At 47.9% G+C, this 15,661-nt stretch overlaps 2 protein-coding genes across 2 annotated transcripts; one reads left to right on the top strand and one right to left on the bottom strand.

The window, feature by feature from the left end:
- Window positions 1-638: 638 nt before the first annotated feature.
- PTRHD1 (peptidyl-tRNA hydrolase domain containing 1) lies at window positions 639-2,913 on the bottom strand. The gene is made up of 2 exons (XM_089688165.1): window positions 2,648-2,913; window positions 639-1,039 (listed from the first exon to the last, which is right to left on the bottom strand). The coding sequence occupies exons 1-2, from the start codon at window positions 2,831-2,833 to the stop codon at window positions 869-871; spliced, it is 357 nt and encodes a 118-aa protein (XP_089544291.1). The 5' UTR covers window positions 2,834-2,913; the 3' UTR covers window positions 639-868.
- Window positions 2,914-3,222: 309 nt separating this feature from the next.
- Window positions 3,223-14,437, top strand: CENPO (centromere protein O). Its single transcript, XM_089688164.1, has 7 exons — window positions 3,223-3,346; window positions 3,993-4,078; window positions 6,148-6,317; window positions 6,578-6,698; window positions 7,847-8,106; window positions 8,222-8,393; window positions 13,564-14,437. The coding sequence occupies exons 2-7, from the start codon at window positions 4,048-4,050 to the stop codon at window positions 13,656-13,658; spliced, it is 849 nt and encodes a 282-aa protein (XP_089544290.1). The 5' UTR covers window positions 3,223-3,346; window positions 3,993-4,047; the 3' UTR covers window positions 13,659-14,437.
- The last annotated feature ends 1,224 nt before the right edge of the window (window positions 14,438-15,661 follow it).

Genomic DNA, 15,661 nt, shown 5'->3' with positions numbered 1-15,661 from the left:
AGAAGCTGAGGTTACCTTCAGAGAAAGCAGCACCTCAAAATGATCTCGGGATCCGGAGATAAAAGCAGCTAAAGTTAGAGTCGGATCTTGACTTTTCCTGTAAAAGTCACACTTGGCCCCGCCTCCTCCTCCATACTATGACTTTAGGATCAATGGGGACTTTCAAGAGGCAGAAAAAGTGCAGCCAATTCTCAACAGGTAAAGATTTTCATATAACTTTAGCTGCCTATGAAGCCACACCCCCTTGTTGGCATGTCATGGCAGCCAGTGGTAGGCCCTTATACTAGAAGCCATCATGGGGGGGCCCTTGGGCTCACCTGTATGGGTCATCAGGCTTGGGGGCGAGTGATTATAGGGTCAGCATAACAAAAATAAATTATTTTCTCCCCATTAGATTGTAAGCTCCCAGGATCAGGCCCTCCTATCCCTCTTGTATTGAACTGTATTGTCTCCAGTTATATTGTAAAGTGCTGAGCAAACTGTTATATATAAATCCTGTATAATAATAATAATTAGTTCAGTCAGTGAAATATTGCTGCTGAAGATAATTGTATTTCCTGTATTCAGCCAGTAGGTGGAGCTCTAGGCTGATTTTTCACATTGCAAGAGCAGAAGTTAAGATTACACACACAGCTGAGTGAATTAAAGGTTTGCTTAGGGATTTTTTTTTTTTTTTTGCCCATCCTGTTATTTATTGTCCCAAGATAACCAAACTCTCACAAGGATTGAGAAAAGATAAATTAAGAGTTGACGTTGGTGGTGGTGATGGGGGGGGGGGGGTTCCTTTAAGTCCAGAAACAGGAGAGGCGGAGCAGAGCCAATAAATATGGCGGCGGTAATGGGTGGGGCAAGTCTTTTGTGGTCCTCATCACTTCAGCAGCTTGAACTTCTTCAGGTAGCCGTGGACTTCCTCCTTGCGGTACGGCCTCAAGGCGATGCAGGTGGGGATGTTCTCCGGCTGCTCCATCCACACTTTGTGATCGATGTTCGCCTGCCTCAACGTCTCCGCCAATCCGCTGAGCGTCACCTCGTCCGGGACCTGAAACAACAACCGTCTGCCTTTACCTCTGACCTCCAGCCTCCCCTTAGGTCTTTTACAATTGTACCGGCTCCTCTCCTGGACTGAAACGGCTTACTCTGATGTCACTGCACACTGTGAGCTTCTCACAGAAGCTGCAGTAAACCCACTAGAGTTCCGCCTCCTTTTCTGGCTGGAGAGCGTCCAGCATCATCTAGCTCTTTCCTCCCCAGCCTGACTATCCCTGGCCCACCCCTTTCATTCATTGGATTTCAGTTCTTTCAGTCATGGGGGCGTTACCTAGGGTGGTCTGCATGCAAAGGAAATGCCCACTCCTCCAGAATGAGAATTCATTGTTATATTTGCATAACTCCTCCCACTGCTTGCATCAGCGCTGAGGGCTCTTGTGAGGAGGCAGGGGGCTGGCCCCTCCCACCAGCCATGATCTCCCAGCACTGCAAGGATTTCTATCACTGTCAGTATATATAGTGATCATTGTAGTTTTAGCAAGTAGTTTTATCACAGTTAGAAAATACAGTGATCACTGTCAGGAATTCTGCTGATCATGGTCAAAACGTATTGTAATCACTGTCAATAAACACAGTGATCACTGTCAGTAGGTATGTTAAACACTGTCAGTACATATAGTGATCACTGTCTGTAGGGATGTTGATCACTGCAGGTAGAAATGTTGATCACTGTCAGTAGGGGTGTTGATCACTGTCAGTAGGGGTGTTGATCACTGGAAGTATACATAGTGATCACTGTATGTGCAATAATTACTGTCAGTAGGTGTGTTGAACACTGTCAGTACATATAGTGAACACTGTCGGTATGTGTGTTGATCACTGGCAGTATATACAGTGATCACTCCGAGTATGTGCATTGCTTACTGTCAGTAAAAGTGTTGATCGTGGCCAGTACATATAGTGGTCACTGTCAGTAGGGGTGTTGATCACTGTAAGCACATATAGTGTTCACTGTATAAGCATTAATTACTGTCACTAGATGTGTTGATCACTGTCAGTAGGTATGGTAATCACTGTTAGTATGTGACTTGATTACTGTCACTAGATGTACTGATCACTGTCAGAAGGTGAGTTGATCACTCTCAGGATATATATATATATATATATATATATATATATATATAAAGATCGCTGTAGTGATTACTGTCAGTACATATAATGATCACTGTCAGTAGGGGTGTTGATCACTGTCAGTAGGTATGGTGAGCACTGTCAGTACATATAGTGATCACTGTCAGTGTGGTGATCACTGTCAGTAGGTATGGTGATCACAGTCAGTGGGTATGGTGAGCACTGTCGGTACATATAGTGGTCACTGTCAGTGGGTGTGGTGATCACTGTCAGTAGGTATGGTGAGCACTGTAAGTAGAGGTGTTGATCACTGTCAGTAGGTATGGTGATCACTGACAGTAGGGGTGTTGATCACTATCAGTGGATGTGGTGATCATTGTCTGCGGATGTGGTGACCACTGTCAGCAGGGGTGTTGATCACTGTCAGTAGGTATGGTGATCACTGACAGTAGGGGTGTTGATCACTGTCAGTGGATGTAGTGATCACTGTCAATAGATATGGTGATCACTGTCAGTGTGGTCCCCTCACCTCCAGCACCACCTTGTGCATGGTGTCCAGCTCGTGCAGGTACTCCCGGGTCTGGGGGTGATCATAGTGCAGGTGGATGGCGGCGGTGGCAGCATGACAGGCCTGAGTCACCAGGGCCCCCAGGGGCCACCCGAGTCCGGCCTGCAGATCCTTCCGGAGCACCACGTACTGCACCAGCCCAGCCATACCCGGCTGCTCACTTCCCTGTCCGCTCTGCCCGTGTCAATAAAGCTCATTCATACAACACACGTGGCTTCGCCTCTGTATATTCTAGCCACGCCTGTGGACATAGGATGACATTCGGGGATTGGATAGTTCTGGAAACTCGGCACCAATCACTGCCATAGGACTTTCTTACTGTACATAGCCCCCGCCTTCATCCTTCCCATTACTTCTATTGGCTGCCTCATCTACCTAACAACCAATCACAGCCAACCCCAGATAAACTTTATTGACAGAATTACATAGACTCAGACGTAGTGTACAGATGAACACTAGAGAACGGAGAGTCTTTGAACAAAGTGTCTCCACCCGGAGCCCGTATAAAGCGGGAAATGTGATAAAGAAAGTCTCACGGAAAATGGCCGCCAGCCTAATGTGAATGGAGCCGAGTTGGGGACAGGGGCTCTGCCTATAGAACAGAGTGTCACGACTTGTTTGTTGTTATTGGACGTTCCTTGGCGGCAGATTCCAATCCAGGTAAGAAGATGGTGAGGCACCACTAGTACCAGAGCGGCTGACCAGACAGAGAGAGGCTACCAGTGTCATGGCCTCTCCTAGCTGGGGAGCTACACCACCTCCTCCATTGGTCTGTCATAGCAGCCAGTGCTGGGGCTCTTAGAGCCCAAAAAGGGGCCCCTGGCTGATGAGGTAGTAGGTGGTCCTCTATACCGGGTCAGATATCTGTGGCCCAGGCTCCATAAAGGCTCTTTATACTTTATTAATGGTCTGGATTACAAATAAAACAGATTTGTTGTTCAGGTTTGAGTCCTGTGTGAACTATGACCCCGAACCATACCTGTAGTTACTATATCCAGCCAGCAGGTGGAGCTCTGGACTACCTTCCACATTACAGATCTGAAGCTCAGATTACAAGCACAGCTGAATGAATTAAAGGAGCAGCTCTCCGCAAAACCAGCATCAAGGGTTCACCTTGTATCGGTGACACAACAGGAAGTGAAGGGGATTGTCCCATAGGAGACACAAACCGCAGTAAGGAGATTCTGACACCCCCCCCCCCCCCCAGTCACTCCAGCTCCATAGAAAACTGATTTCTGGTATTTTTAGATTATTGTAAGGCTTGGCTGCAGATGAGTGATTCTTGTACCCTTGTTCTGTCTGTCAGGTAACCCCTCCACCCTGCCACGGACCTCTGGACGTGTCACAGGACAGGGGGCGTCATGGAGGAAGTCCAGACTCTCTTCCGGGAAGGTAAGATGGAAAATTCCATATTATCTGCACTCTACACTCCTGCCATCTACAAATTAGTCATTACCCATGTTTAAAGGGTTCTGAGCTCCGCCCCTTCATAGAGGGGAGCGGTAAAACACAGGGTCATGTGACAAGAAGCTGTAGTACTTCCGAGTTTGCAGCTGCCCCTTTCTTTATATCTAAGCTGCATGGGTATGCTTTTTTATTAATTCTTGCAGTATCAATGCCAATTTCCGAAGGCTGTTCCCTGTTAGACAGGGGGGTGGGGGGGGGGTGTTTCTGGAGATTCCCAGAGCAGTCCAAAGAGTATATAAATGAAAGGGCGAGCGTGCCACAAATCAAAGATCAGTCCATCAGAAGTTTTGTTATTCACAATGAGCCGTCAGAGGGGCTTCATCAAGGCTTGTTTGCTGGAAGTACAGGCAGCCTGGTGATTACTTTGTTTTCTACAATCACCCGTCCAGTATTATCACTCATTGCTAGGATGCAAGTCCTGATGAAGGGGGATTTGTGAGCCCCTGAAATGCATTGGATTTACCACCTGACCTCTCAATGCAAATAAGAAACTTTCACTGGACTTATCTTTGGTTTGTGATGCTCTCATCCCCTTGTGTATACAAGTTCATAGGAATACAAAATCAGCTTGATGCAGGTCTGGAGGAGGACAGCTGCAGGTCGAGAGAAGATCTACTGTAGGTCTGGAGGAGGATAAGTGCAGGTCGAGAGAATATCTACTGTAGGTCTGGAGGAGGACAAGTGCAGGTCAGGCGGAGATCTACTGTAGGTCAGGAGAAGATCTACTTTAGGTCTGAAGGAGGACAACTGCAGGTCGGGAGAAGATCTACTGCAGGTCTGGAGGAGGACAAGTACAGGTCGGGCGGAGATCTACTGTACGTGTGGAGGAGGACAACTGCAGGTCAGGAGCAAATCTACTTTAGGCCTGAAGGAGGACAACTGCAGGTCAGGAGAAGATCTACTGCAGGTCTGGAGGAGCACAAGTACAGGTCGGGAGGAGATCTACTGTAGGTCTGGAGGAGGACAAGTGCAGGTCGGGTGGAGATCTACTGTACGTGTGGAGGCCTTAAGGACGACAACTGCAGGTCGGGAGGAGATCTACTGTAGGTCTGGAGGAGGACAAGTGCAGGTCGGGTGGAGATCTACTGTACGTGTGGAGGCCTTAAGGAGGACAACTGCAGGTCGGGAGGAGATCTACTGTAGGTCTGGAGGAGGACAACTGCAGGTCGGGAGAAGATCTACTTTAGGTCTGCAGCAGGACAACTGCAGTTTGGGAGGATATCCAAGGTAGGTTTAGAGGAGGACAACTGCAGGTCGGGAGGAGATCTACTATAGGTCTGGAGGAGGACAAGTGCAGGTCAGGAGGAGATCTACTTTAGGTCTGCAGCAGGACAACTGCAGGTCGGGAGGAGATCTACTGTAGGTCTGGAAGAGGACAACTGCAGGTTGGGAGGATATCCAAGGTAGGTTTAGAGGAGGACAACTGCAGGTTGGGAGGAAATCTACTGTAGGTCTGGAGGAAGACAACTGCAGGTTGATCTACTGTAGGTCTAGAGGAGGACAGCTGCAGGTTAGGAGATCTACTGTACATCTGGAGGAGGACAACTGCAGGTCTGGAGGAGATCTACTGCAGGTTGGGAGGAGATCTACTGTTGGTCAAGCGAAGGACAACTGCAGGTCGGGAGGAGGACAACTCTACGTCAGGAGGGGGTCTGGAGGTAGACAATTGTAGAACAAAAGGAAGTCAACTGCAGATCATGAGAGAATCTACTGTAGGTCTTGAAGAGGAAAACTGCAGGTCAGGAGAGGGTCTAATGTAGGTCTGGAGGAGGACAATTGTTGGACAAGAAAAGGTTAGCTGCAGTTTAGGAGGAGGTCCGCTGAAGGTCAGGACGACAATATTTGTAGGTCAGGAAGAGGTTAACTACAGATCCCATGCATTTATTTTCTGAATCAGCTTGAATTGATAACATCAACACAAGCGTCCACTAATGTCCTTGTGTTACCTGGAAAGCATTCATCTTCATTCTGCTCTGTAATGTTGGGGCGGGAAGGTGTGATGTCCCATCTGGACCGGCTGGAGGCCCTGTCCCAGAACCTGGCTCAGAAACAAGATGAAAAGAGACAGCAAGAGACAGACCTGCAGGAGAAGAGAGACCTAATTGTGAGGCTGCAGAAGGAGCGGGAGGAACTCCGGATCCAAATCCAGCTGCAGAAGGAGACGGTGAGTGGCCTTCGTGTTACTCTCATTAATATTCCCTCTGTATGTTAAACGTCTTACAAGCTGTGGAACTGATAATGTGAACGCTCAGATTATAGTGTGTCTAAACCCATTCGAACCATATGAGAACCTTTCAAGAACGGAAATCTCTCAATGGAGTAGTTCTGATTTTACCTCATTATATACAAAAAATGTTTTGATATGATGATTTATATATTTTATATGACTTTATAGACTAATAGGGAGACGTGTCCCTTTATCAGATTCAGGCATTATCAGCAAGAAAAGAGAGGAGTGAGCCTCAAGTACAGAGCACACAGGGCGCCTTGCAAGATCTGAGGCTGGAGGAGATGAAGAGCATCATGGAGGCACTCTGGTTCACAGGTACAGCCCCTGATCCTTTACTGACTGTAGACATCATGGTGAGCTCTGGTTCACAGGTACAGCCCCTATCTCTTTTATTGAAAGTTGCCATCATGGAGGAGCTCTTGTTCACAGTTACATCCTTTCTTCTCTTACCGAATGTAGACAACATGGAGGAGCTCTGCTCCAAAGGTACAGCCCCTATCTCTTTACTGAATGTATATATTATGGAGACACTCTGCTCCAAAGGTACAGCCCCTATCTCTTTACTGAATGTATATATCGTGGAGACACTCTGGTTGACAGGTACAGCCCCTATCCCTCTACTGCATGTAGACATCATGGAGGCAATCTGGTTGACAGGTACAGCCCCTATCCCTCTACTGCATGTAGACATCATGGAGGCACTCTGATTTTCATGTACGGCACTTCTGCTGTCACTGGATGTATGCATAATGGAAGAGCTGATTTACAGGCACAGCCCTTCTCCCTTTACTGAATGCAGATATCATAGAGCAATAGGGCATGATAGGTTTGCATACGCTTTATGGTTTCCTATTAAGTACTACTTGATCCATATGACCATTAATGAGACCCTAACAATAAGTGGCCATTAAACCCATCATTTTACTAACTTTAAAACCCTTTTTTTTTCTTTTTTTTTTGTCTCTCTTTTATCTTGTGGTCACGTGACATAGCCCATGCACTTCCGCACCTCACTGTCTGATCGTGTAGATTAGTTTAAGCATTTGCTGAAACTTGGCAGTGCAAGTGTTATATAAAACACATTTCCTGTTCCCGTTTCAACATGCATGCTCCTCCTTGCTGGCCACTGAGCAATGCAGACTTCAGGTGTGCAATCTGCTGATCAGTTGCTTGATTACGCTCTATCAGACCTGCTTCTGGAACAGATTGCACAGCAGCAGGGAAGAACATGCACATCTAAAGGGATGCTGAGATGTGTTCTTTCATAGAACCCATAGGGCTCAGAGCAGAGCATGCTAGAGACAACGGCAACACTAAAGTTTGGGGATCAACCGGAACAGTGTTGCCACTCTGAATAAGGAAATAGTAAATCCCTGGCTGATCCTATCATTCTATCTAAGTATATGTTAGTAAAAGTTGAGCACACAGTAAGAGCAATTATGGATTTTATTTTCTCACATCAGGGATAAGTGGGAAGCTGAAGGACGACGCAGCGTGTTTCTGCATCTCCACAGCCTTTGAGGGCACTTACCTGGACTCTTACTACATCCAGGTGAATAATCTAAAGAACCCACAGATTGTCCGTCACTCGATCCCCGCCTTCATCCCGCTGCACGACCTTGCCAAGGAGCACCTGCCGGCTGCCCTGAAGAAGCTCCTTCATGTTTTGTTTGAGCGACTGAATGGCTATGCGGGGCGAAAGTTCCAGGCCGATCGGGCAGAGGTAATAATACGATGAGCGCCGACCATGGATGGGTGCAGATATCGGCTGGTTGTCTTGCCCCTGATTGGCTGGCGTCCTGCTGGTGATATAATTGTCTGGATTTGTCTCCATACAGAAAATATCTCCTGTGTATGTGGAGGGGTCTCTGCAGAAGAATTCCCTGTATACTGTTCTCTCCTTCACTTACAACGTAACCGTAGAGGGTCAGATTGTCGGCTTTGCTGCTAAATTGCTCTACGCAGACCTCGCTGACACCCTTCCCACAGAGGTGATGGTCACATGTTCAGGTAACTGCAGTCTGATTGGTCTTTGTGTTTTCTGTTGCTGTTTTTCTCCGCATGGCAGCTTTAAAGAGAACCGGTATGTGGATTGAACCTGGATGGTAGGGTATTACAGGGAACCCTGAAGCTCCTTCAAGTCCTTACCCAGGGCTGAGGACCCCCCATCGCGTCATGTGGCTGAGCACTGCATTGTGGGGGAAGGGGGGGGGGGGGAATAACTAATATCTTATTTATAAATGACAAATTACATCATTTTATATTGGTTGTGGTCAGACAAGAGCAATTATAACAACATGCAGGACAATTGTGACAATTTAGACCCAGAAATTTCTACCCCCCCCCCCCCCAAGCAAAAATCCTTACCTTGTCCCCACCTAGACTCAACTCCCCCTCCACCCTGCCAGCAAAAAAATCCTCTCCCTAAGATTAACTCCCCCAGCAGAAATACATTCCCCCCACCAGCACATATCCCCTCTACCTGAGATGTCCTCCCACCTCAACAGCAATCCTCCTTTCCCCAACAAACTCCCCCCTGAGATCTCCTCCCACCTCAACAGCAATCCTCCTTTCCCCAACAAACTCCCCCCTGAGATCTCTGCCCACCTCAACAGCAATCCTCCTTTCCCCAACAAACTCCCCCCTGAGATCTCTGCCCACCTCAACAGCAATCCTCCTTTCCCCAACAAACTCCCCCCTGAGATCTCCTCCCACCTCAACAGCAATTCTCCTTTCCCCAACAAACTCCCCCCTGAGATCTCCTCCCACCTCAACAGCAATCCTCCTTTCCCCAACAAACCCCCCTGAGATCTCCTCCCACCTCAACAGCAATCCTCCTTTCCCCAACAAACTCCCCCCTGAGATCTCCTCCCACCTCAACAGCAATTCTCCTTTCCCCAACAAACTCCCCCCTGAGATCTACCACCTCAACAGCAATTCTTCTTTCCCCAACAAACTCACCCCTGTGATCTCCTCCCACCTCAACAGCAATCCTCCTTTCCCCAACAAACTCCCCCCTGAGATCTCCTCCCACCTCAACAGCAATTCTCCTTTCCCCAACAAACTCCCCCCTGAGATCTCCTCCCACCTCAACAGCAATCCTCCTTTCCCCAACAAACCCCCCTGAGATCTCCTCCCACCTCAACAGCAATCCTCCTTTCCCCAACAAACTCCCCCCTGAGATCTCCTCCCACCTCAACAGCAATTCTCCTTTCCCCAACAAACTCCCCCCTGAGATCTACCACCTCAACAGCAATTCTTCTTTCCCCAACAAACTCACCCCTGTGATCTCCTCCCACCTCAACAGCAATCCTCCTTTCCCCAACAAACTCCCACTGAGATCTCCTCTCACCTCAGCAGTAATCCTCCTTTTCCCAACAAACTCCCCCCTTAGGGCTTGTTCACACTAGCGTTGGTCTCTGAAGAGCGATCTGTATTCAGATAGCTCTTCAGAGAGCATTTGACAGGTGGTGAGGAGGCATTGTATCGCTTCCCAACTGCCTGCTTTAACCCCTTGAACCCTGCACTAGCATGGCACAACCTTGGAGGTCCCTTGCAGTTGCAGGACTCTTGCAGAGTGGCCCCATTCATTTGAATCCTATTCTCATCGTGGTCACGGCATGTGTACACCCCCGGCTGCTACCTCGGCAGGTAAACGGGGTAGCGTTTGAGGGGGTGTTAAAAGCACAGTTCAGCTGCGGCGGTGATGGTGTCATCAAGGAGAGCTGTCCTCGGCTCTGTGCTACGTCTGTATCTGAGGTCTGACAGGCCTGCCAAGGGGCTACTGCAGAGCTGTGGTCAATGTGGCCCTAAAGCGCCTCTAACATGGCTGGACCCCCCCCCCCCCCACCCAGGTATACCACTGCATGTGTATCCTACACCTAAAAATCTGATTTGAGATAGGGGACCAAACATAACAAGCAGGGACTGTTCAATAATGACCGCCATTATTATTGACTTAATGTAGAGCAGAGGGCTTTGTGAAGGTGGAACCCCTTATCTGACCACATAAAAAGTGATGGGTGGGGGGAGCTGCCATGGCTTATGCCTACTGAATCAATAAATAGCACCCCCCCCCCCCCCAACAGCTCATCTCTCATCGTCTCAGATAAGGGTCAGATTTCATGCAGCCCTCACCTATGTGTGCAAAGCTGAGGGCTGCAAGACTTGACCCCCTTCATTTCAGCACAGGCTCAGATCAGTTGTCCATGACTAGTTTTGTAAGGTGCGAGATCTGCAGTCAACTGATTTGGTTTTCATTGCTCACAACCCTGGTGCCCAACCTGAGGACCACATGGGACTTGTTGATAGTTGTTGTGTGGCCCCCACACCCCGGCAGTATGTAGTGGGATACAGCGGCTGTAATGGCAAGTATCTCCAGTAGTCCCAAGAAGCATTTTCAAAGTCTCTCACTGTCTCCACTAACACTCCACAGTCTATGGCAGCCTTCCATTTCGCTACGTTCACTGAATATTATGTGGGGGCCCGTAGTGATGTCAGGAGCCACAGCTGAGGCCTCTTATACCGTGTAAGCTGGTGACCACCGGCTTAAAGGTTCTGCTGCTTCCTCCTTTCAGGCTTTTGTTAGCCCACCCTCAGCTCCATCTGAGCTTTTGCAAATGCCCAGTGCTTCTGGGTATGGGGGAGGAGCAGGTGACCGCCTGCTGTCATGCAGTGGCTGAGCCTAAGCGGCCAATCGCCAAGCCCCAAACACTGTCATGTGTTGGTGGGTGGGCTAGAGATTTATTTAGGGAACAGTGTTTCTTTATTGTTTCACCAACTTAGAACAAGTACGAGGGTGAGAGGAGTCTGACTTCACTGGATGCATGGTTGCTCTGGGCAAGGATGAGAATTACAGCTCGGAGCATGACACAAGTCAGCAGTGACCTTTCATTTATGTATCTCATGGCAGGTCACCTTTTATACTCTCATATTCTTAGCTGGAAACATCTTATTCTTAGCTCAGGAGGTCTCATGCTACCCTTGGCACTTTTTGTGCAGCGCTCAGGGCTTCTGCAGATATTATTATGAGTCTCCTGTACCATGTCTGCAGTCTCTGACCGTCCCCTGTATCATGTCTGCAGTATCTGACCGTCCCCTGTACCATGTCTGCAGTATCTGACCGTCCCCTGTACCATGTCTGCAGTATCTGACCGTCCCCTGTACCATGTCTGCAGTATCTGACCGTCCCCTGTATCATGTCTGCAGTCTCTGACCGTCCCCTGTACCATGTCTGCAGTATCTGACCGTCCCCTGTATCATGTCTGCAGTCTCTGACCGTCGGCTGTATCATGTCTGCAGTCTCTGACCGTCGGCTGTATCATGTCTGCAGTCTCTGACCGTCGGCTGTATCATGTCTGCAGTCTCTGACCGTCGGCTGTATCATGTCTGCAGTCTCTGACCGTCGGCTGTATCATGTCTGCAGTCTCTGACCGTCCCCTGTATCATGTCTGCAGTCTCTGACTGTCCCCTGTACCATGTCTGCAGTCTCTGACCGTCGCCTGTACCATGTCTGCAGTCTCTGACCGTCGCCTGTATCATGTCTGCAGTATCTGACCGTCCCCTGTACCATGTCTGCAGTCTCTGACCGTCGCCTGTATCATGTCTGCAGTCTCTGACCATCTCCTGTATCATGTCTGCAGTCTCTGACCGTCCCCTGTACCATGTCTGCAGTCTCTGACCGTCGCCTGTATCATGTCTGCAGTATCTGACCGTCCCCTGTACCATGTCTGCAGTCTCTGACCGTCGCCTGTATCATGTCTGCAGTCTCTGACCGTCCCCTGTATCATGTCTGCAGTCTCTGACCGTCGCCTGTATCATGTCTGCAGTCTCTGACCGTCGCCTGTATCATGTCTGCAGTCTCTGACCGTCGCCTGTATCATGTCTGCAGTATCTGACCGTCTCCTGTATCATGTCTGCAGTCTCTGACCGTCCCCTGTATCATGTCTGCAGTCTCTGACCGTCCCCTGTATCATGTTTGCAGTCTCTGACCATCTCTTGTATCATGTCTGGAGTCTCTGACCGTCCCATGTATCATGTCTGGAGTCTCTGACCGTCTTCTGTACCACGTCTGCAGTCTCTGACCGTCTCCTGTACCACGTCTGCAGTCTCTGACCGTCTCCTGTACCACGTCTGCAGTCTCTGACCGTCTCCTGTACCACGTCTACAGTCTCTGACCGTCTCCTGTACCACGTCTGCAGTCTCTGACCGTCTCCTGTACCACGTCTGCAGTCTCTGACCGTCTCCTGTACCACGTCTGCAGTCTCTGACCGTCTCCTGTACCACGTCTGCAGTCTCTGAGCGTCTTCTGTACCACGTCTGCAGTCTCTGACCGTCTCCTGTACCACGTCTGCAGTCTCTGACCGTCTCCTGTACCACGTCTGTAGTCTCTGACCGTCTCCTGTACCACGTCTGTAGTCTCTGACCGTCTCCTGTACCACGTCTGCAGTCTCCTGTATCATGTCTGCAGTTTCTGACCTTCTTCTGTAACATGTCTGCAGTCTTTGACCGTCTCCTGTATCAGATCTTCAGTCTCTGACCGTCTCCTGTACCACGTCTGCAGTCTCTAGCCATCTCCTGTACCACGTCTGCAGTCTCTAGCCGTCTCCTGTACCACGTCTGCAGTCTCTAGCTGTCTCCTGTACCACGGCTGCAGTCTCTGACCGTCTCCTGTATCATGGCTGCAGTCTCTAGCTGTCTCCTGTACCACGGCTGCAGTCTCTGACAGTCTCCTCTACCACGGCTGCAGTCTCTGACAGTCTCCTCTACCACGGCTGCAGTCTCTGACAGTCTCCTCTACCACGGCTGCAGTCTCTGACAGTCTCCTCTACCACGGCTGCAGTCTCTGACCGTCTCCTCTACCACGGCTGCAGTCTCTGAGCTTCTCCTGTATCAGGTCTGCATTCTCTGATCGTCTCCTGTACCAAGTCCACAGTCTCTGACCATCTCCTGTATCAGGCTATTAGTCTTTGCCTATATTCTGCTGTGTTTCTGCTGGCTCTGACTGAATGTTAACATTTTTATGTGTACTCCTTTGGTGATGGTGCCTCCCAACTCAAGAAATCTGACCACCTCTGGGCTTACGCCTCCATTTTTCACTGGATCCAACAACTCCCTTTCTATATTTGTAATATTTTCCTCTCTGTGATGTTACTGAAGTCTCTCTCTCCTAATATTTCAGATGACGAGGCCTCAGCTCAGGAGATGATCTCATCCCACGTGTCGCTCTTCTCCAGCACAGCCCTGCACAGAGCCCTGGACTCCCTCGCTACATAGAGACACGCTGTTCTGTCATATCCTTCAATGAACACGCTCTGCTGCCCCAGTATAGTCAGGACTGCCACGGTTCACATCTGAGGGACTTTATGAAGTGTTTATTGTCCTTCTCTCTACAGGGACTTCATTGGAATACAATCATAACTCAATGACACTTCATGTAATAAGGACTAACAGGAGAGTGTCAGCAGGCGCCCTCTTGTGGCTGAAATGTAGATGGCTAATTTTCACTCAGTGGTGTCATTTACTAAAACTGGAGAGTGGAAAATCTGGTGCAGCTCTGCATAGAAACCAATCAGCTTCTGGATTTTACTGTGAAAGCTTAATTGAACAAGCTGAAGTTAGAAGCTGATTGGCTACCATGAACAGCTGTGCCAGAATTTACACTCTCCTGTTATAGTAAATCTTCCCCCATTGTATGAAGCGAAACAATACATTGTGCTCTCATACACATTTCTGATGGTGTATGTATCCATCTGTTTCTATTTATTTAACCAATTCAATACCGGGCAATTTTACACCTCCCTGCCCAGGCCAGTTTTCAGGTTTCAGCGCTCTCACACTTTGAATGACAATTGCGCGGTCATACAACATTGTACCCAAACTAAAATTTTATCATTTTCTTCACACAACTAGAGCTTTCTTTTGGTGGTATTCAATCACCGCCGGGGTTTTTATTTTTTGCTAAATTAACAAAATTTAAAAAAAGACCAAAAATTTTGAAGTTTTTCTTTGTTTCTGTTATAAAAGTTTGCAAATAAATAATTGTTCTTCATAAATTTAGGCCGAGATGTATTCTGCTACATGTCTTTGGTGAAAATAACCCAAATTAGGATGTATTATTTAGTTTGTAGGAAAGTTATAGAGTTCACAAACTGGTATAGATCTGAATATTGATCAATCCTGAAGTACTGACAGCCAATCTAATTTCTTGAGGTCCAAGAATGTCAGAACAGTACAGATATCCCCCAAATGTCAGAACAGTACAGATATCCCCCAAATGACCCCTTTTTGCAGAGTAGACAGTCCGACGTACTTCATAGGAGGAATGGCAAGTTTTTTGAAGTTGTATTTTTTTTGTCATCATTTTTCGGAAAATTAAAAAAATTAGTTTCACTATTTTTTTTTTTTTTTTTTTACATATTGTTACCAGTGCAGTACAGCGTCATCATATAACTGGCATGGCGGTGATCAGGGACACTGACTGGTGACCGTATGAAAAAAAAAAATTATATATTTTTTTTTATTTTTTATTACTTTTTTTTCTTTTTTTTAAGATTTTTTTTTTTCATATTTCACTATGACCAAAGTAGTACAATGTTACCATAGTAACATTGTACTACTTTGGGGAAGTGATCAGTATTTTTTTTTTACACAATTTGCTTATAGCAAAGAATTACTTTGCTATAAGCAAGCATTTACCTGAATGACATCGATTCATTCAGGGTTTTTTTTTTTGTGCTTAGCTGTGATTTGGTCACAGCTAATCATATGACATGTGCATGTGATTAGCTGTAACCATTCACTGCTAGGCAGTAGTATACAATGGATGGCATGAATGAAGCCATCCATTGTATACAACTGTCATGTGACCTGCTGTGATTGGTCACAGCAGGTCACATGGTACCAGCAACAGGGCCGATACTCAGATCTGTCATCGGCCGTGTCCGAGGTACACGGCCGGTCACAGATTGCGCCGCTCTGCAGGAGCGCAATCTGCGCATGTGCGAGAGGACGCTATATGGCGTCCACCCGGAATGCTGATGACTGTTGCCGCCCGCCATTCGGCCATAGGGCGGGTGGCAAATGGTTAAAAAAAACAAACGAAAAAAAAACCGAGCAATATGTTTCAAAGGTTTAGTGCACCTGTACAGAAAAAATGTAAAGTTGGACTAACACCATGCGGCCACCCCATCCCCCCGGTCCCTGTTGTATTTACCTCCGTGGGTGCTGAACTGTCAGTGCCCACACAGCCGGTGTTTGAAATCCCTGCTCTTCTCTGT

This window comes from Staurois parvus, unplaced genomic scaffold, assembly GCF_062004578.1.
Source record: "Staurois parvus isolate SC_StPar_1 unplaced genomic scaffold, SC_StPar_1.0 ptg000448l, whole genome shotgun sequence".
Lineage (NCBI taxonomy): Eukaryota > Metazoa > Chordata > Amphibia > Anura > Ranidae > Staurois > Staurois parvus.
This window is presented reverse-complemented; position numbering and strand designations above follow the sequence as displayed.

What these genes read in the sequence shown, in the direction of transcription:
- CENPO (XM_089688164.1), top strand. Translation starts at nt 4,048, where the DNA reads ATGGAGGAAGTCCAGACTCTCTTCCGGGAAG. An exon ending in CCAGACTCTCTTCCGGGAAG is followed by an intron (nt 4,079 to 6,147) that starts GTAAGATGGAAA and finishes TGGGGCGGGAAG; the next exon opens with GTGTGATGTCCCATCTGGAC. An exon ending in TCCAGCTGCAGAAGGAGACG is followed by an intron (nt 6,318 to 6,577) that starts GTGAGTGGCCTT and finishes TCCCTTTATCAG; the next exon opens with ATTCAGGCATTATCAGCAAG.
- PTRHD1 (XM_089688165.1), bottom strand. Translation starts at nt 2,833, where the DNA reads ATGGCTGGGCTGGTGCAGTACGTGGTGCTCCGGAAGGATCTGCAGGCC. An exon ending in TGCACAAGGTGGTGCTGGAG is followed by an intron (nt 1,040 to 2,647) that starts GTGAGGGGACCA and finishes TTGTTGTTTCAG; the next exon opens with GTCCCGGACGAGGTGACGCT.